The sequence below is a fragment of the Leptopilina heterotoma genome, unplaced genomic scaffold (genome assembly GCF_015476425.1).
Source record: "Leptopilina heterotoma isolate Lh14 unplaced genomic scaffold, ASM1547642v1 Lhet_60, whole genome shotgun sequence".
Taxonomy (NCBI): Eukaryota; Metazoa; Arthropoda; class Insecta; order Hymenoptera; family Figitidae; genus Leptopilina; species Leptopilina heterotoma.
This window is the reverse complement of record NW_025111138.1, coordinates 6,393,074-6,415,804: the sequence shown is the minus strand read 5'-3', so window position 1 is coordinate 6,415,804 and position 22,731 is coordinate 6,393,074. Positions and strand designations below refer to the sequence as shown.

Below are 22,731 nucleotides of genomic sequence, written 5' to 3'. Positions count from 1 at the left end.
AGTAAAAAATGTTTACTAATTTGAATTAATGACTAACTTTTTGCTTTTCAATTAGTAAATTTTATACTAATAAATAGTAACATTTACTAATACAAATTAATAAACATTTTTAACAAAAAAAAGTTAAATAAATAAATATTTAATACTTTAAATATTTTTTCATTACTTTTTTAGTCATTAGATAAAAATTTCATCGAAATTCAATTATTTACAAATTTTTTTAAATTTCCTCATAATATAATTAAATTATTTTTATAAATAATAAAATTCTTTTTAGGAATTAATTTATTTTTATAAATATTTAAATTTTTATAGGAATTCAATTATTTTTATAAATAATAACATTCTTTTTAAAAATTTAATTATTTTCATAAATAGTAAAACTAATCGCAGAATTTCAATTATTTTTAATCAAATTTTAATTAAATTCCTCCATAATGTAATTATTATTAAAATTTTTTTTTAAATTCTTCAAACGAATTCAATTATTTAAAAATTTGTTGATAAAATTCTTTATAAGAATTAATAAAATTGCAATTTTAATAAAATTTTCCTATACAATTCAATTATTTTCAATATAATTCTTCTTAAGAATTCAATTATTTTCACAAATAATACATTTTTTTATGGGAATTCAATTATTTAAAAAAATTTGAATAAAATTCTTCGCAAGAAATCAATTATTTTTATAAATATAATAAAATTTCTCTTGAGAATTCAATTATTTTCAAAAAAGTTGATAAAATGCTTTATAAATTTGAAAAATTGTAATAAAATTGATCACAGAATACAATTATTTTCGTAAAATATAGGAATACAATTATTGTCAAAAAAGTTTGTAAAAATCTTTGAAATAATTCAATTACTTTTGTAAAAAATAAAATTCTTGGAAGCAATTCAATTATTTAAGAAATTTTAATACAATTCTTCCCAAGAATTCAATTTCTTTTCAAAAATAAATTTTTTTACAGGAATTCAATTATTTAAGAATTTTTATACAATTCTTCCCAAGAATTCAATTCTTTTCAAAAATAAAATTCTTTTCAAAAATAAAATTTTTTACAGGAAGTCAATTATTAAAAAAAAAAAATTCTTAAAATTCTTCGTCAGATTTCAATTATTTTCAATTTTTTAATGAAATTTCTCGATGGAATTTCATTTTTTTCAAAAAGCTTTAAAAAATTCTGAGAAATTCAATTATTTAAAAAAATTTGAATAAAATTCTTTTTAGAAATTCACTTATTTTCATAAATAATATAAATCAATGCGGAATTTTAATTATTTATAATTCAATTTTAATCGAATTTCTCGGAAAATGTAATTCTTTATGAGAATTGAATTTTAAGAAACATTCAATTGTTCAATAAATTATTTATTTTTGCGTTGAAAGAATTAAATTCTAGTAGAATTTTCTAATAAAAATTGATTTAATTGAATGTAATTCAATTATTTTTATATTATTTGAAGTTTTTATTTTCTACTATATATTTAATTGAAGAATTTACAAATAATTGAAATTTATAAAATTAAATATTGTAAATAAATGAATTTTGAAAATTGTTGAAGAACTTTTTCGAAAATTAATTGATTTAAAGAAAAATTTTAGTGGAAAATTCTTAATAATAATAATTGAATTAAAAAAAAATGAAAATAATTTTGAATAAGTACAATATTATTATTATAATATAAAATAATGATTTTATCAATTTGCCATCTTTAATTAATATAAAACATGAAGATATCGATCACTCTGAGTCGAAGACTCGGAGTGATCGATTTCTTCGTGTTTTATAGTTATGGAAACATTTAATTATTTAATTATCGACTATTTTGTAAAATTGTAGGTATTATTAATAGTAAATTATTAATTCTTATATTACAATTAATGTAAAGTTAGAAAAAAAAATGTAAACTCGTATATAATACAATAAAGTATAAAATAAAATATAATAAAACACAAAAATACAAAAAAAAATTTTTTTGCAATAAAAAATTTAGTACTCACTTGCACAGACAGAATGCGATTTCCACCGAGTGTTTATGACTTGCCGACTTGTAAAAATGCTGAAGCGCATCCATGCATTCGTTTCTGGCGCATGTTGCCTGATCGCAATGGTTTAGAACAGGCTGAAGTACTGCTCTACAATCTGGGTCGTTCCTGGAAGAAATGTTCTCGTTAACTATGCAAATGCCTTTTGGTTCATTCGAATCTCTCTTTCTCTATATATAGTGATATTTAGATTATACTTAATGAAGTTTTTTATTATATATTTCAAGGTATATTAATTCTCAAAGGGGGAAATTTTAAACTCAATAGAAGAAATTTTTCAAATTAGTGGAATAATTTTTTTTTTTGTAAATTAAGAGATGAAATTTTTAAACTAAAAGACGGGAACTTTGAAATAAAATAAATAAAGTAAAGAAATTCGAAAAGAAAAACAGGAAATTTAGAAAAAGGAAGTATTTTCAAATTTGGAGGAAAAGATTTTTAAATAAAGAAAAGAGAATATTTTTTATTAAAAAAAGGGGAATTTTAAAGGAAGAGATTTGAAAATAAAAAAAAAATATTTAAAATAGAATATAAAAATTAAAAATCGGAGGCTTGATTATGTAATTTAATTATTACTTTGACTTTCAATTTCACTTTCACTATGACAGATTTTTATTTTCATTTTCATTTTTACTTTCACTTTCATTGATTTTTCTTCAACTCTATTTTTACTTTGATAAATTTTTATTCTTCCTTTCACTTTTATTTTCAAATAAGAAGAAAAATATTTTAAATTTAAGTAAAGGTTTTTTAAAACCTAAAATAAAAATAATTTTTTGGAAAAAGGGGAAAATATTTTAGAATCAAAAAAAGAAAAATTTAAAACTACAGAAAGAGATTTTAAAATGAAAAAAAATTTTACACAAAGAGATTTCAAATAAAATAGAATTTTCGAATTAAAAGAAAAATTATAAATGAAGGAAAATGTTTAAAATAAGAAGAAGTAAATATTAGAATATTATCAAAAGAAAATAAAAAATAATATCAAAAGAAAATAAAAAATAATATCAAAAAGATAAATAGAAATTTTTAAAAATTAGAAAAAATTTTGAAACTAAAAGGAATAATAAATAGCAAAAAGGAAAATAAAAAGGAAGAGTTTCTAAAATAAAAAATAAATTCTAAAATTTAAAAAAAAAAATTTTAAATTCAAAAATAGGAAAAAAATATAAATATAAAAAACTGCCTCCATATATGAGAAATAAAAAATGAGAGAAAGTAGAAGAATACTCACTTGCAAGACGCATAAGCGTGATGGCACGTGCTGGTTAGAATCACCTTCGTTGGCTGAGGTATTATTCTTTCAGAGTCAGGCAACGAAGACGGTATCGCCAGTCCGGCTGGAAAAATAAAATACAAAAAGAAAAAATAAAGAAAAGTATAGATATTTATAGCTTTCTCTTACGATACTCGCAATGATATTTCAAAAAGGATCTAAAATATAAAACACCATTTTCTATCTCTCGAAAGGATGCTTCTTCAAGGAATCAATATATTTTTATTTCACAAGATACAGTGATAGAATTTTTACTCAAAATAATTCAATAGTTTCTTTTTTTTCGATATGGAAGGGTAATTCGTAATCATAAAGTATATATAAATATTTTCATTTTACTACTTGAATTAAATAAATAGAATTTTTTTTTCTGTCAAAAATATTGAATTTAAAATATTATTATATTTATTTAAATTTTTTTTTTTGCATAGGAAATTAAAAATATTATTTTTCAAAGAAGACTAAAAATACTTTTTTTTTGCATAAGAAGTTAAGAATATTATTTTGCAAATAAATAAAAATAATTTTTTTAATTTCCTACCCCAAAATAAATAATAAACTATTAAAAATAATATTTTTAATTTCTTCTGCAAAAAAAATAATAATAATTTTCTATGCAAAAAAATATTTTAAATTTTCTACCAAAAAATTTTTTTTCGCTGCAAAATATTAAAAATATTTTTTCTTCAAAGCATTCAAAAATTATTCTCCCAACTTTAAAGTCAATCCATTTATCCACGTCTATATAAAGTTTTTTGCGATATCAAATCGATTTCGTCTGTTATGAGCTCACGTATTCAACGACACAATTGGCTTCTTTCAACATACAGGAATTTTTCAAAGTTTTGCCCTTGTGTACTCAAAAAAAAAAAAAAATTTCTTTTCAAGAATATCTCATCACAAGCGTTGTGTACATTTTATATAAAAGAAAAATAATATTCAAAATCCATTGAAAAAAGTACACTGAAAATATGGGAATTGTAATTTTATTTTCTCCACTTTTCGAAATTATAATGTGAATCCCTTTTTTTGTATGAAACAAATGAGAAAAATATTTATTTATAAATAATGATATTTACTATTAAAAAAAATATTTTTTATAATATTTTTTATATTTTTTTAAAAAAAATTTTTATATATTTTGCACATTTTTTAAAAATAGAATTTAAAGTTAAAAAATGTAAATTTAATTTAATTCCGAACGTAACGATTTAATAGACTAAATATAGAAAGACAATAAAAAAGACATTGATTGAATGTGAGGAGATAAATGAAAATTTCCCAAAGAAATAAGAACGGCAAATTACTTTGGTCTTGTGGTTGTAATTTTTTTTCTCCTTTTTTTTCTTGCTGTAAAGGAAAAAGTGTTAGCGAGCTAATTCTGTTGAGAGAAAGAAAGATAAAAAGCGTCTGTACTCTCTCGACCCTTTGTCATTAACGTAACTCCTTTTTCGTGAACAAGTCTATCACTTGTCTCGAAGGTTATTGGTTACATTGGTGGTGATCGTTCGTCATCGGGACAACTTTACTCTCAGTGTCTTTCCTAATGATCGAAACGATCCTCCAAAAACCAAATCGACCATTTCAATCACACAGTTACAGTTAAAAAAAAATGAAAAACGAAAATTTTGATTAAAAATTTACCTATAAATTTGTTATTCTTAATTATTAATAGTTTTCTTAACAAAAACAATTTTTTTTTATTTTCAATTTAAAAAATATATTTTTGTATTTTTTAATTTAAAAAAAAAATTATTTTTCTGTACTCTTTAATTAAGAAAATATTATTTTGCTGTATTTTTTAATTAAAAAAATATTATTTTCTTGTACTTTTTATAATTCGAATATTATAAATTCAAATTAATTTTTTTTCTCTATCAAGGACGCAACTGATATTTTTTTGTACTTTTTGCTTTTTTCCTTTATTTCAAAATTACAAAACTATGAATTCCTTCAACAATTTCTATTTTCACAGAAATAAAAATAGTGATACTTGTACTTTAATTTTTTTTTTTGTAATATTCACTTTTTTCTTTATTTTAAAAAATATTGTGAATTACTTCAAACAATTTTTTTTTCATTGTAAAAAATTGAAATCAAGTATTTATTTGTACCTTTAGAATTTATTTTTACTCTTTCTTTACTTAAGACTTACAAAATTACAAAATTGTTAACTAGGTATTTTTAACAATATTTTTCTTTTTTTTGATTTTTTTTCTTAGAGTCGTTTTACTTTTCTTTTGTTCTTTAAGAATTGTGTTTTTTTATGGATTAAAAAATCAAAAATTTGGTATTTTATTTAAAAACTTAAAATTTCTGAAATAATTTTATTCAATTACAAAATTTTTTTTGTTCTCACATTTTACTTTTCTTTTGTTTTTTCAGAATTTTCAGAATCTTTAGAGATTAAAAAAAATACAAATTTTGTAATTTTATTAAAAATTTGAAATTTCTGAAATAATTTTGTTTTTTTTTTATAATTTGAGAATTTTGTTATTTTTATAATTGGAAAATTACAAAATTACAAAAATTTAACAAATTCTAACCATTTTGTTCTTTATTTAAAAAAAAACTGAAAATTTTTTTCTAAATTTTTGTTTTTTTTAACGTTTAAATTTATTTTCACAAATAAAAAACTACAAAATTATAAAATATTTTTTGTTCTCGCATTTTACTTTTCTTTTGTTTTTTCAGAATTTTTTAATCTTTACAGATTAAAAAAAAATACAAATTTTGTAATTTTATTAAAAATTTGGAATTTCTGAAATAATTTTGTTCTTTCTGTACTTTTAGAATTTTAGAATTTCTTAATTTTAAAATCACAAAATTACAAAAATTTAACAAATTCTAACCATTTTGTTCTTTACATAGAAAAAACTGAATTTTTTTTATTTTTTTAACGTTTAAATTTATTTTTACAAATAAAATAACATTCTCTTATTAGAATGTGTTTGACTTTTCTCTTTATCTTTTAGAATTTTGTAATTTTTATGGATTAAAAAAGATAAAAAATTGTGATTTTATTAAAAGTTTGAAATTTTTTTTTCTGTACTTTTGTAATTAATATAACTTTTATAATTTGAAGATTACAAAATTAAAAAAATTTAAAACTACAAACCATTTTTTCTTTATATAAAAAAACTGAAAATATCTACTAAAATTGAAAATTTTTTTAACGTTCAAATTTATTTTTTATTCTAATAAAAAATTACAAAAGTTATGAATTACTCTAAACAATTTTTTTTTCATTTAATAAATAAAAGATTAAAAAATTATAAAAATTTAACAAATTCGGACTATTTTGTTCTTCTTTACGTAAAAGAAACTGAAAAATATCAACTTAATTAATTTATTTTCTTGATTAGATATATTTTTTTAAATAAAAAATTACAAAATTATTCATTACTTCGCAAAATTTTTTTTGTATTTTTTTTTGTTCTGTTAGAAAGAGTTTTGTTTTTCTTGTGTTCTTTTAGAACTTTGTAATTTTATATATTATTCATTTTTGTATTTTTATTTTTTTTGCATAAAAAATTACAAAATTACCAAATAACAAAATATTATTTTCAATAAATAATTATTCTATTAAGCAATTATTTTCGTTTATTAAATAAAAATAACTATAATTGTTTTTATTTTTTTTTTTTTCACTTATAGAATTATTTTGTACAGACAATAATTATTTTTGAAAAAAAGTTTTTTTCTACTTTAAAATAGTTACACAGTTTTTCTCAATCCAATTTATACAAAACTGAATCAAATTCGATCCAAATTGATAGGAAAAATTTTGCCGAAATTATGATTAATATCTAAAAATATTGATACCAATTTTACTGCAATTTGATACTTTTTAAATAAAGAGTAACATTTTTTTTATATTTTTTTCACTTTTGTTTCCTTTTTTTCCTACTTTTTCAATAAACTGTTAAAAATTAAAAGAAGAAAAAATTTGAAAAATTGAAAAAAACGAAGAGAAAAATATTTTGACAAGGGTTTTTCAGAATATAATGGCCACCCTGTATATAAAGGGAAGGAAGTGAAGACGAAAAGATGTGACACTTACCCATATATACACCATCATAGGGCCAGTTTTGCAAACGACACGTTGTCAAGTTGACAATTTATCATTTATTTGTACCCGGGAGAGCATGGAAAACTAGGTCTCGCGCAATGTAAACAGGCGTCGCGCAGGTACAGTCTACACACCCTGATAATGTTTAACTTTACCAATGTCAATTTACCTCGGGGAAAAAACGAGATAAGAGGGGAACTAGAAAGTATGACATAAAAAAGAATAAACCGCGTCTTTTGTCGACGCACCATCATCGAAGAGGGAAGAAGAGAGAAAGAAAGATTTTTATTTCTCCTCTCCTTTTTCTCCTTAAAAAACTTTTTTTTAAAATTATCTTTCTGATAGTATGTTTGCTTTTTCTCCCTCCTTTTTTTTGATTATATGATGAAAACACATGTTATGTATAGAAATAAATTTTGAACTGATTTATTTCCATGTTTTTTTTCTTTTTTCCTTTCTTTTTTTCTTTTTTCCTTTAGTTCCCTTTTTCTATTTCCCAGACTTTGCACTCGATAATTAATTTCAAAAAAGCAGTAAAAAGTAGCTTTTAAACTAAAAAAAAAGTAGCTATTGAAACATTAAACTTGACGACCAAAAAAAAAAACTCGTTTTAGATACTTTACAAAACTGACAAAAATCCTATTCAATATTTTTTATTTTCCTGACTATTTCTTAATTTTCACAAAAAATATTTACTTCTTCATGAAAGAATTTAAATATTTATTTATAAAAAAAATTAATTCTTGCGAAGAATTTTATAAAAATTTTTACATAATTGATTTCTTTCGACTAATTTTATGCAAATTATAATTTAAACAATTGAATTCCTGAGAAATTTTTCCTTTTCATGAAAAAAATTGAATTCTTACAAAGATTTTTGCAAAAAATTTTGAAATAAGTGAATTCTGTTTGAAAATATTATGAAAATACGAGTAGATACTGAAAATCATTGAATTGAGAAAAATATCTGTAAAATAATTAAATTTTACAAAGAATTCTATTAAAAATTTTGAAAATAATTGAATGTCTGTGTGGCATTAGATTTTTTTTTTTTTGAAAATAATTGAATTCCTAAACAACATTTTATTATATTTATGAAAGTAATCAAATTCTTGTGAACGAATTTATTAGAATTTTTTGAAAATAATTGAATTTACAAGAAAAAATTCATTATCTTTTAAAAATAATTGAATTCTTGTGATAAATATTGTTATTTGTGAAAAAAATTAAAATTTTTGCAAAGAATTTTATTAAAATGCCTCAAAATAATTGAATTTTTGGGAATAATTTTGTTATTTATCTTTAATAATTGAATTCTTTCGAAGAATTATTTATGTAAATAATTGAATTTTTTCGAAGAATTTTATTAAAATCTAAAAGAACAGTTGAATTATTTCAAAAAATTTTATTTAAAATTGTATTTAAAATAATTTATTTCTTTCGAACAATTTTATTATTCTAATATTTTTCTAAATAATTCAATTCTTCCAAAACATTTTAAAGTAACATTTTTTTAAATTATTAATTTTTTCGAGGAATTGAAATTAAATTTTTAAGAATAATTACATTTTTTGAGCAATTTCTGGAAAATTGTATTAAAAATAATTAAAATTTAGCAAAGAATTTTATTATTTATGAAAATAATTGAATTTTGGAAGGAATTTTATCTTTTTTTTTAAATAATTGAATTGTTTTGCGAAATTTTATGAAAATACTAGACATTGAAAATAATTGATTTTCTCATTTTGTTCCCTTTTTTATTTTTTCTATTTTTTTCCCCTTCTTTTTCTTTTCTTTCTTTACCTTTTTTCTCCTTTTTCTAATTTTTACCCTTTTTTCTATTTTTTTCCTTCTATTTCCGTCTTTTTTTCTCGTTCTGTACTTCAATCTGTTGCGAGTTTTATAAGAAAGGAAAAAAGACAGTTAAAGTCAACAAGAAACGTCAGCGAATCAACGTTTATGAAATTGTTATAAATAAAAAAAGTATATTATTACTTTTTTATAGGAAATGAAAAATTATTTTGAAATTTACTCCCACTTTTTTTTCTTCTATTATTATTTTTCGTTTGTTTGACCCATTTTTTTGTTGTTGTTGAAATCAAAATAAACGCTTGCCAATGCTTGCAAATGAATAAATAAGTTTTCTTTTGATGTCGGAAGTAAAACTTTAAAAAAAACCTAATTTGCGAAATGTAAATTTAATTTTATTGTTGACATAGAAAAAGTGTTTTTAATCGCATTTTAGAATTTTTATAAGTTTTCTGATTTATTTAAAAATTTATTAATAAAAATACATGCAATAATTTTTTTCATAACTTCTGTATATATAACATTTTGTATTTGTTCTTCATTTAAAATTTTTATAAAAATTAAAAAATCCCTAAAGTTTGTTAATTTTTATAAAATTTCCGTTTGAAAAATTTATATTTCTTTTAAAATAATGACATTATTTATTTATAATAATTCAAAAATTCGAAAATAAACAAAAGAATTTAAATAATAGCTATTTTTATTACATTCGACAATTATTTTAAATTTGCCAATTAGTTCAAACTAATTCATAATTTTGTAAATTTGTATTTTAAAAAAAACATAATTAATTGCATTTTACTGCTGTCATAGAAAAATTGTTTATTAACAGATAAAAAATAAATAAATTTTATTACTATATAAAAACTAAATAAAATAGTAATATTTACAGAAATCTCAGTAATAGTAATTTTAAAACCCTAAAATAAATAGCAATAAATAATAACTCTAAAGCTCCAAAAAAAAACTGAGAAAAAAATAATCTTTTTAATAACTAATAAAAGTTTTCACTAAAAAAAAAGAAAAAAATAGAAACGTAATTAATTTTGTTTAATTGTAATCCCTGACTTCCAATATCATAAAGTTTTGAGGACAAAACCATAAAACATTGTAGTTTCATAGTTCATAAATAACGTAGAGTTTTAGAATCAGTAGTACTAGACGTTTATGGTCAGCCATATGATACGATGTAACGACGATATCAATAGAGCAATAAAAAATTCATCAATTAAAATCTGTCAACAGTGACTCTATATAACTGTAACTTATTGTTGTAAGATATATATATTCCCTTTTTTTCCAACAAAATCAATAAAGAGAGAAATAATAAAATAAAAAAAGAGAAAAAATTTGTAATTATCAAATTTTTTCCAAGAAATAATTCTTAAGGAATTTTTTTTTTTTTTTAAGACAATAATATATTATACTGGACTGAAGGACCAATTACTGTAAAGTTTAGATTGTCTTACAATGTTGTCTCGCAACAACTTTGAAGAGAATCTTTCGCCTTACTTGCTCTCTCTCTCTCTCTCTCTCTCTCTCTCTCACTCACTCTTGAGTTCCGGCACGCGAAGTTAGAGAAACGATATTTCTAAACTTTACAAGAGACACTCGACCTGGCATGGAAAACGACGCTAAGTCGCACTCAGCGCCTTTTGCAAAATAAAAGGATGTAAAAGTTAGATGATTCAAATGCCAAGAGTCGAGAGAAGAATTCGTTGGAAAAAGGATTGAATTAAATCTCTCACACGCCAAAGAAAACTTTATAACGAGAAACTTTTATTTTTTTTCCACTTCTCGTGAAAATTATTATATCCTTTTCAAATATACACAAAAAAGAGAAAGAAAGTAAAAAAAAAACAATTGCAATATTTCAAATTCTCAGCAGGCTAAAAACTATATAAACAAAAGAAGCGTATAAAAGTTTTTCCTTTTGATTTTCTTATTTTATAGTGCTTTCAACTTGAGAGGGAGGGAGGGAGGGGAAATTTTTCAATATTGGACACTGACTTCTTTGTTCGTTAATATTTTACCAAGTTTACGAGATTACTAATTTTTAACTGAAAATAAAAATTTATTTTTTTAGTAATAAAATTATTATTACTGTATTGCGATAATTAACTGTAATTAATTGTCAATTACTGAATTTAACTAGTTTTTAACTGCGAGAATAAAATTTATTTTTTTAGTAATAATTATTATTGTACTAGAATAAATAACTAATTAATTTTCAATATAACTAAATTCTATTTTATATTGAAATTTATTTTATTAGTAATAATTATTATTACTCTATTGCTGTAATTAATGAAGTTTTAATTTACCTGATTTTAACAAAGAACAAAATTTATTTTACTGTTGATAATTTTTATTATTAAAGTATTGCAAAAAGTAATTAATTATTATTTAGTTTAACTAATTATGAACTGAAAATAAATTCTAGAAAATACGATTTAATTCCTAAGTAGTAAAAGTCAGTCTGTTGTCAGACAAACTAAAAACTATAATTTTTGAGTAATTTCCAAAGTTTTAATGAGATGAAATTTTTTTAAATCTTTGACTTTATTTTGCAGTAGTAATAGTCAATCTTTAGTCAGACAAGCTCTTAATCGTTTGTCGTTAGCAGTTTTTCTAGTTTTATTCAGTCGAAAACTTTGAGAATCCAGGATTTTATTCCTCAGTAGTAAAAGTCAGTCTGTCGTCAGACAACTTCCTAACCGTATTTTGTGAGTAGTTTCCTGGAGTTTTAGTCAGACAAAACCTTTTTAAATCTTGGGGTGTGTTTCTCAGTAGTTAAGGTCAATTTCTTGTCAAACAGACTCTAAATCGTATTACGTGAGTAATTACGGTCATTTTATAGTCTATTTATATTCAGTCAAAGCTTTTCAAAATCTTTGGATAAATTTTTCAGTAGTAAAAGTCCATTTTTAGTCAGACAAAGCTATTTAACATCTTCAAGTGTAGTTTTAAGTAGTAAAAGTCTATTTATAGTCAGACAGGGCTTTTTAGAATCTTCGGAATTATTTTTCAGTAGTAAAAGTCTATTTATAGTCAGACAAGGCTTTATAGAATTTTCAGATGTATTTTTCAGTAGTAAAAGTCTATTTATAGTCAGACAAGGCTTTATAGAATTTTCAGGTGTATTTTTCAGTAGTAAAAGTCTTTCTAGTAAGGCAAGGCTTTTTAGAGTCTTCGGAATTATTTTTCAGTAGTAAAAGTCTATTTATAGTCAGACAAGGCTTTTAAGAATCTTCAGATGTTTTTTTCAGTAGTAAAAGTCTATTTCTAGTCAGACATGCTTTTTTAGAATTTTGAGGTGTACTTTTCAGTAGTAAAAGTCTATTTATAGTCAGACAAGGCTTTTAAGAATCTTCAGATGTTTTTTTCAGTAGTAAAAGTCTATTTCTAGTCAGACAAGCTCTTAACTACATTTAACGAGTAGTTATCGTCATTTTTAGTCAGACAAACTTAAATAAAACAAAATTAATTTTTTCAGTAGTAAAGGTCAGTTTGTTGTCAGGCGAAATATCTACAATTACGTCATACATTCTGACACTAAATCCTTACAAAAATTAATCCTAATTAATTAATTTCCAAAATAGGAATTTGTCACGGATCAAAATTCCTTTATAGAATTCCTTGTAAATAAACAAATAGTAGAGGTTACAAATATATGTATTCATCGACGAGAATGGATGTGTGTTTCCTATATATCTAACTGAACGAGAATAAAACTTTCGGATAAATTTTTGGCAAAGAGAAACCAATATTCTTTTGCAAAAAAAAGAACAAAAAAAATTTAAACATCGTTAATTTAATGAATGTCAATTGTTAAGTGGCGATTAGTAAACAAAAAATGTTTTATGTGCTGAGGAAAAATAGATTTAAAAAAATATAGAAAAATTGGGTCAGAATAATAAAGTGACAAAACAAGTTACACTCAAGTCTCATTAGTGTCTATCAATTTCCAAAAGTTGAAATATGTTTACCAAAGTTTTTGACAAGATATTAAAATTAAGAAAGAGAGGAAAAGTGATAAAGTGAGAGGAGAAGGGAGAAAATAAGAGAGTAAAACAGAAAAAAAGAAAACAGAGAAAATAAGAAAAGAGTTTAAAAAAAGAATAAGTAAAAAATGGAAAATTAGAAAAACCTAGAGAAATAAGAGTGAAAAATAGAAAATAAGAGAGAAAGAGAGAATGAGAGAAATGAAGAGAGTAAAAGAGAGAGTAGAAGAGAAAGAGAGAGAGAGAGACTTAAAAGCCCAGTGAAAATAATTTTAGACAATTTCTAAGGGTGAATTGCAAATCAGTTCGCTTTTGTTTCCGGGCGTTGCAAACTTGTGCCAAACGTTTCAAAACGACTAAAGTTATGGGATTGAAATTCATGAAGGTACGAGCTCGCTTACAGCATTGACGACGGGGCGCGCTTGCTAAAGTCGCAGTCAGTAATGGTTCATCCCTAGAGAGGGATGAATGCGTACAGTGGCTTTGTCCTTCCTTAATAAACTTGTTTGACGATCTCACGAATGAGACTCTTGGGAAAACTCTCTTCTATATATACATATATATAGGAAACAAACATCCACCTAAGGATTATATTTTGTAAACCTCCTTCCAAAACATATTCATGCAATTGAAAGCATTCATCTGTTTGTGTTCATCAAAAACTCGGCAACTTTCCTTGCCTATATACATCATTATTCTCGTCGATGAATACATATATTTGTAACCTGTACTATTTGTTTATTTACAAGGAATTCTATAATGGAATTTTGATTCTTGACAAATTCTTAATTTAGAAATTAATTGATTAGGATTAAGATTTGTGAGGATCTAGTGTCAGAATGTATGACGTAATTGTAGGGATTTTGTCTGACAACAAATTGACTATTACTACTGAAAAATTAAATTTTGTTTTATTTAAGTTTGTCTGACTAAAAATGACGATAACTACTCGTTAAATGCAGTTAAGAGCTTGTCTGACTAGAAATAGACTTTTACTACTGAAAAGTACACCTCAAAATTCTAAAAAAGCATGTCTGACTAGAAATATACTTTTACTACTGAAAAATTCCCCTGAAGATTCTAAACAGCTTTGTCTGACTATAAATGGACTTTCACTACTGAAAAATATATACGAAAATTCTGAAAAGCTTTGACTGACTATAAATAGACTTTTACTACTGCAAAGTAAACTCAAAGAATTATAAAAATTTCGTATCATTAAAACTGCTGGAAACTATTCAAAAAATACAATTTAGAATGTGTCTGACAACATACTGATCTTTACTACTTTAAAATAACCCCGAAAAATCTATAAAGCTTTGTCTGACTAAAAATTACGGTAACTACTTACGAAATAAGAATTGGAGTTTGTCTGACGAGAGAATGAGACAAACCCAAAGATTTTAAAACGTTTTGTCTGACTAAAACTACTGGGAACTACTTACAAAGTCAGTTAAAAGTTTGTCTGACGACTGTCTGACTTTTACTACTGAGAAATGAACCCAAAGATTTCAAAATGATACGTCTGACTAAAACTGCAGGAAACCAATCACGAAATATGTTTAGAAGTTTGTCTGACGAGAGAATGATCTTCACTACTGAGAAACAAACCCGAAGATTCTAAAATGTTTCGTCTGACTTCAACTTTCTGAAACTACTTACAAAAGACGGATAAGAGTTTACCTGATGACAAACTGACTTCTACTACTCAGAAATAAACCCGAAAATTCAAAAAGATTTTGTCTGACTAAAACTGCAGGAAATCACTCACAAAATACTTTTACATGTTTGTCTGACTACATACTGACCTTTACTACTGAGAAATAAACCCCAATTTCAGTTTTGTCCGACTATTATTTACCAGCACTAATTAGAATTAAGATTTTTAGTAACTTATTAAAAAAATCTAAAAGGTTGGACATATAGTTTTTATTTTAGTTTTACAAATTTTTAGTCTGACAAAACGTTGTTTGTACTACTTGTAAAAAATTGATCAAACATTACGAAACTTAAAGTTTATTTAATTTTATAGTAGTTTTTAATTTAGTATTGACTTCAAAGAACAAATTTTCTTTTAAAAATGTAAAAAACAAATTTTTTCTAGTATCAAATATATTCGCCAAAAAAGAAGATTATAGTCTTAAAAATTTTTCTCATCAAACTTGAAACATGAGATAAACAATTTTTATACACACAATACTATCTTTTTTTACCCCCTTTTTTCTTCTTTCTTTTTGGCAGAATATTTAATTTTACCTTGTCAGGTATCTAATAAAATTCCCTATATACGAAATCGATATATCCTGTGTTGGCAAATATGCGACATTCTTTCACTACATTTTCTCGAGTTTGGTATTTCATATTTCAAATCCTCCGCATGCCGATCGGCATAAATCGTCCCAACCCAAAAAAAAATCAATAAATTAACTAGTTTAATTTTATTTAGTTCAATATTATCCTATTAGGTAATTTAATTACCAAGAAAAATACAGAGACAACAATTATTAATAATTTCTTATTATATTTCTATATTTTACATTCAAACTTTTACTTTATCTTTTATTCATTTTATTTTTTAATTTTACTTTAACCTTTTAACTATATCAAAACAAAATTCATATTTTTTTTTTATTTTTTTTATAATTTCTAAAGTTTTTACCCATTTTTTGTTGTATACTGAATTTTCCCCCAAACAATGTTTGCAATAATATTATTGATTACATAAATGTAAAAGGTGCCAATAAAATTGAATTTTACGTGCAAAAAGGTTTTCTGGTTTAATAATATGGTCATTTCATTCATGGATCGATATCCAGACTTTTACGATCGTTTGTGGCCTATGGAAACAATTGAATACCGTTTTACTATTGTAGGTCATACTTCACTTTTACGTGTGTATATACCTACATCTCAATATTGCATAATTCATTTTTCTAGTGAAATGACATAATTTTATCACAAATATCAACTAAGTATTATTGAACATTTTCTTTTTTTTTATTAATCAATCTTTTTCTTTATCCATTTCTGTTTCTTTTTACACTGCACGAAATTTTTTGTCTCAATGAAAATTGATTACAAAGGCAGTGTATTCTTTTCACTTTTCTAATTTTTTGATTTTTTTCTCTGGTATATTTTAATTTAGTGTCTAAAAAAATATTTTGTATACTAAACATTGGTGTACTAAATATTATTATAATAAAAATTATTTCAAATAAAAATTAATAACTACTAAGTATTAATGTAATAAATATTAAAGTTACTAAATATTACTAAACTAAATAATAATGAAAACAAGAAAATAAAAAAATATTAATGAATAAAAATAAATAAAAACTAAAATTTATTAGAATTAAATATTGATAATAAGTAAATTAGCAGGTATTAAATATTCATAATCCTAATAAAGCTTGTCGAAATTTTACTTCTTTTAAAAAATTTAAATTATCTGTTTGTATAGGAATCTTTCAAAAATAAAACTAAAATATTTTAAAAACTTAATTTTTCAGAATATCAAAATCAAATAAAATGTTTCGAAACTTCAATTTTTAAATAAAATAAATAAAAGTAAAATATTTTAAAAACTTTAAATTTTTCAGAATTTCAAATAATATTTTTCGAAATATCAATTTTTAGACAAAATATTTAATTTTCAATTCATTGAAAATTCAATAAATTTTCTTCAAAATCTAATTGTTTTAATAGAATTTTAGGACATTTCCATTATATCAAAAAATTACAATTCGTGTTTATAAAAATTCAATTATCTTTAAAAAATTAAATTGAAATATATTTATAATCCTAATTTTTCGAAATTTTAAGATAAAATATTTTAATTTCAATTCTTTGAAAATTCAAAAAAATTTCTTCAAAATCCAATTTTTTAAATTAAAAATTACTTCAAAAAGTTACAATTCTCGTTTATAAAAATTCAATTATCTTTAAAAAATTAAATTGAAATATTTCAAAATCCTAATTTTTCAGAATTACAAATAAGACTTTTCGAAATTTTTATTTTTTAATAAAATTTTTAATTCTCAATTTATTGAAAATTAATTCAATAAAATTTTTTAAATATACAATTGTTTAATAGAAGTGTAGAATTTTGAATAAAAAAATTGTATTTCTTGTTTATAAAAATTAATAAATAATTTTTAATTTTTATTTTATTGAAAATTTAATAAGATTTTTTAAAAATACAATGTTTTAATAGAAGTGCAGAAGATTGAATAAAAAAATTCTATTTCTTGTTTATAAAAATCCAATCATCTTCAAACAATTAAACTGAAATATTTCAGAATCCTAACAATTCTCGAAATTTCAACTTTTAAATAAAATTCGAATTTTCTAATTCTATATAAATTCAAATTTTTACTTAAATCTATAATGAAATTCTTTTACAAATTTAATCATTTTCAATTCGATTTCAGAAAATTTCAATTAATTTGATAAATGTTTATTAAATTTTCTTTTAATAATTGAAAATTTTGTTTAATAAATTGTATTTATTTCTCAGAAACCTAATTTTTTGTAGAATTTCAAATTACTATTGAAGATATAAATAATTAATTTTTAGTAATTAATAATATTCAAATATTAATAAATATTTTACTATTTAAAACATAAAACAAAATAATACCAAAAGAAGAATATAAACATTTTTTATTTTCCACACCTTTTAAAAAGTAAAAATAACAACTTTCTAAATAATTATAAAAATTTTAATATTTTGTTACATATATAATTAAGTCAGTAGAAAAAGATAAAATCGTCTCTACTAATAAAAAATTAACTAAATTAAATAAATTAAATAAATAAACTAAATTAATTAAATTAAATTATTAATAAAAAATTAATTAATTAATTAATTAAATGAATTAATAAATGAATTAATTAAAAATTAAAAATGATTTTTGAAAATATCAATTAATTAAAAATTATAATCACTTTTACGATCATAATAAAAACAACAATTGAAATTAGTTTGAAAAATTGCAATTTCCCTTTTTTCGAAGTAAATTTCTTTCGGAAAATGACAATTTTATTTTCATCTTTATCGGAGCGTTGATTAATTTTCAGAAAATAGATTTGATTCTGAATCGGTGCTAAATACTAAAACGAGTTAAAACCCAATTAACCCACTCACGTGACAAAGGATTGTCAGAGCAATGGATTATTGGGAGGCATTCCACAAGGGCAAATTGTTTCTGATCAAGAGTGAGAGAGAGACAGAGAGAGAGAAAGAGAGAGTGAGTGAGCGATCCAAAAAGGGGTCATATTTTCATTTTCTCCTCTTCTCTCATAGAATGATTCTGCATAAAATCGTCGCTCGTTATCGACAGAGTTAAAACAAACGGTCGTTGGTAATTTTGTGTCGAAAACTCGAGAGAAAAAAAAAGAGTTCGATATATTTAGACTGAATACCTATAAAAAAAGATAGAAAAAAAAAATTCACATTTAAAGAGATGAATGAACGAAGTAATGTCGATATGGAAAAAAATGGAAAAAAAAAAATTCAAGCACGATTTTAACTTTCCCATCGGGCTATTGTTAATCAATATTTTATAATCGCGTCATTTTTCACCTTCAGTGTTTTATTTTTATTTTTTTTTCTTCACTCCCTCCAGTAATTGAATTAGAATATCGTGTAATTATATTGTGAATTGATAGAATTTTTTTCTTCTTCTTTTTTTTTTCCTTGATGGAAATTTTTAAATTGACCTATATATGAGAATATTTCTTATTTGTTTCATTTCGTTTAGATGTTTTCAAGTTATCACACACCTGTGTTCCATGGTACGAGCCATTTTACCCAACGGACTTGTCACATTCAGAATGTGTGCTCGAAAATAAATGTCGCTTGCGATTCTGAATATGGCATTTAAAACGGTTATTGCATAACCTATTGTAAATTTTGTTTATTTTTGAACAAACAAATTATGTGTGCATTTTGAAAACTAAAATTTCTATTTATCATTCGAATTTGTGGCAAATGGGTATTTTTTCCTAATTTTATTGTCAAATCAATTTTTTTTTGTGAATACAATTTGGGACTGAATTTAGGAAAAATTAAAAATCTTTTTTGGAAAATTTTAAGAAAATTAATTTTGATTTAGACCAAACATTTTTTCTCTTTTTCGTTTTTCAGTTTTTTCTCTTTCTTTTTTTTCAAGATTGTGGAAAGAAGTTCCCCCCAGTAAAAGTTTTGAAGTGAAACTGTTGAAAGGTGTTAAGTCTTGTAAGTGGTTCGTTAGCCGTGAAGAAAAACCAATCTCAATGCATCCGACATTAGTCCGGGCACGCTGCGGCTTTAACGGATTTATCGTGGCAAAAGTTTAATTTAATTTCAACTGCGAGCCATCTCATTTCCTGGCACTCTCTCTCTCACTCTTTCTCCCCTCCCCCCTTTTATCTCTTCGCATCCGTATATTATTTCTCTACTTGCCGGATTTCGAACTTTAATTCATCAGAGCGCGCGTAAATTCGCGAAACTTTGCTCTCGGTGTGCTTTTCGATATATTATGTATCTGTTACCGTCAAAATTCGAAATTAGTTAATATCTGAATTGCCTGGTTAGAATTTGTTCGCACAAAGCAATTTTCCTTGATATTTATATTTATCAATCGATATATGTGCATGTATAGAATTTTCTAATCAATTGTTAGAATTAATAAATTATTATTATTATTATTAAATTATTATCAAATTATTAAATTACCATTATCAAACGATTAAACTATTATTACTAAATTATTAAATTATCGTTATTATTAAATCATTAAATTATCAAATTGAATTGTTAGAAGGCATTTTGGTGTGTGAAACCAGTGAAAACCTAATTAAAACCAAAATGATTGTGCAAATTAATTTTTTATTTTATTTATTTATTTATATTATTTTTTTATTTAATTCCTCGCTTATTATTTACTCAGGGTTGCCACAGGTCAGGGAAAAGTCAGGGAAATTAGAATTGGTCAGCAAAAAGTGGGAAAAGTCAGGGAAATTAGAATTGGTCAGCGAAAAATGGGAAAAGTCAGAGATTTTTATTAAAAGTACTAGAAAAAATTCTGAATTTTGGTGTCTTTTTTGTTTGCCTTCTAAACTGTGAAATTGACAAGAATTCTAATACAAATAACAAAACCTTAAATTTTTTCTATTGCTGACAATAATTTCTTTTTAAATAACTTAATTTTTGAAGAATTATCATAAAATTATTACTTAAAAATTGTTTAATGAATAATTTTCCTTAAATATTTAAAAACTAATTGAATTTTAAAAGAGTTGCGTTTGCAATCTTCATAACTAGATAAACTTCAAAGGTTTTAATTTGAAATTTTAGAAAATATCAATTTTTAATGAACTTAAATAGAAATTTTAAGAACAACTGATTACAGAAATTCAATTATTTGCAAAAGTGATAAACTTCTTCGCATAAATTCAATTATGTTAAAAATTTTATTTAAATTTTCGTCAAAATTTCAATTATTGTTATAAATAACAAAATTCTTCTCCGCAATTCAATTATTTTCGAAAGTTTAATAAAATTCTTGTAAAAATTTCAATTATTCTTAAAAATTTTCAATATCTATTATTTTAATAAAATTTTCCAAAAGAATTCAATTATTTAAGCAAAATTTTCATGAAAATTTCACAAGAATTTAATTAGTTACTAATTTTTTTATAAATTTCTTCGCACCACTTTAATTATTTTTAATTTTTTAATGAAGTTTATTGAAAGAATTCAAATATATTCAGAGAATTGAAAAAAAAGTTCTAAAAAATTCAATTATTTCGAAAAATTGAAATAAAATTATCTTAAAAATTCTATTATTTAAAAAAATTTTGCCAAAATTCTTTACAAGATTTAGTTAATAAAATTGCAATTTTAATAAAATTTTCCTATACAATTCAATTATTTTCAATACAATTCTTCTTAAGAATTCAATTTCTTATCAAAAATAAATTTTTTTACAGGAATTCAAATATTTAAAAAAAAATTTAATAAAATTCTTCGTCAGATTTCAAATTTATTTTCAATTTTTTAATGAAATTTCTCGATGGAATTTAATTATTTTTAAAAAGCTTTAAAAAATTCTGAGAAATTCAAGTAGGTATTTAAAAAAATTTGAATAAAATTCTTCACAAGAAATTAATTATTTTCATAAATAATATTTTTCTCTGGAATTAAATTGAAGAAGTAATAAAAATAATAAAAATAGTAGCAAATACAAATACAACTGAATAATTAAACAAATTAATTAATAATAATTTTGATTAAAATTAGTTTTTTATTCAAGAAGAATATAATATTAAAATTTTAATTTACTTTTCAAAATAAAAATTATTATTTATTCATAATAATAATCAAGTTTTTTAATTTAATTAATAATAACAGTAAAATAATTCTAAATAATAGTAATAGAACACGTTCTATCTGTGAAATCAATTTCGAATTAGTTAAATTCGAGAGTAACTAATTTCGTAATTAGATGGTGTAAAAACGAAACCAAATTGACTAACCTAATATCCTTAATATAACGGAAAATTGCCTGAAATAAGAGCAAATTCCCGATTTTTTTGCTCCTTCAGTCGATTCATTAGCTGGCTGGTTAATTACTCGAGCTTTGTCGATTGTTTTAAAATTAAAAAATAAATTAATAAAAAAAAAAATATGTAAATAATGGCGCAGATCAAAGAGTTACGATTTACTTTGGTCGCTTATAAGCTGCTGTTTATGCTTTACAGATTTTTTTTTCTTCTTGTTTTCATTTCTTGCCTCTCCTTACTTTTACCCTATTTAATTCCTTCTCACAAACATTTCCACATTTATTTGTACTTTAATCGCGTAATATTACTCAAAAAAATAAAAAGAAAAAAGGAAAACTCGATACTGAGAGTGGATAGATATTAATTGCATTTACATATTTCTTTATGTAATTTTGAATATTTTTTTTATTTTATTTAAATATTCTTGTGTTTATTTTATTTATTATTTATTGTTTTTTATTTTTAGTTATTTTTATTTTAATACTGATATTTATTTTTAATTTATTTATTATTTTATTGTATTATTATTATTATTTTTACTTTTATTTTTACTTTACAGTATTTTACAAAGAATTTAATTCGATCGTATTCAACCTAATATAATTCTATTTTATTGTATTCAATTCTATCCATTTCTATAGAATTTTATTCAATTCCATTTAATTGTATTAAATTTTTCCAATTATATTCAATTTTATTCAATTATATTCAAATTTATTCAATTCTATTCAATTCTCTACTGTTAGCAATTTGATTCGATTCAATTCCATTCTACTTAAATCAATTCGATTCTATTCTTTTTTTCGATTTAATTCTTCTGAATTATATTCATTTGTGTTGAACTCAATTCTGTTCTGTTAGTTTCAATTCTATTTAATTCAAGTCATTCTAATTCCATTTTATTGAAATTAATTTTATTAATAAATTTTTTTAAATATAATTTTAATAATTAATTTTATTAATTCCACTAACT

At 22.4% G+C, this 22,731-nt stretch overlaps 1 protein-coding gene across 3 annotated transcripts in view; it reads right to left on the bottom strand.

The window, feature by feature from the left end:
* The window catches only part of LOC122509404, a 531,572-nt gene that overhangs the window by 64,639 nt on the left and 444,202 nt on the right, over positions 1 to 22,731 (bottom strand). For all 3 annotated transcript variants that reach the window (XM_043623440.1, XM_043623442.1, XM_043623441.1), the window contains 2 exons: positions 3,285 to 3,390; positions 2,006 to 2,158 (listed from right to left, as the gene is read on the bottom strand). In XM_043623440.1, the coding sequence (XP_043479375.1) occupies positions 2,006 to 2,158; positions 3,285 to 3,390 (259 nt within the window). The remainder of the gene's footprint in view (positions 1 to 2,005; positions 2,159 to 3,284; positions 3,391 to 22,731) is intronic.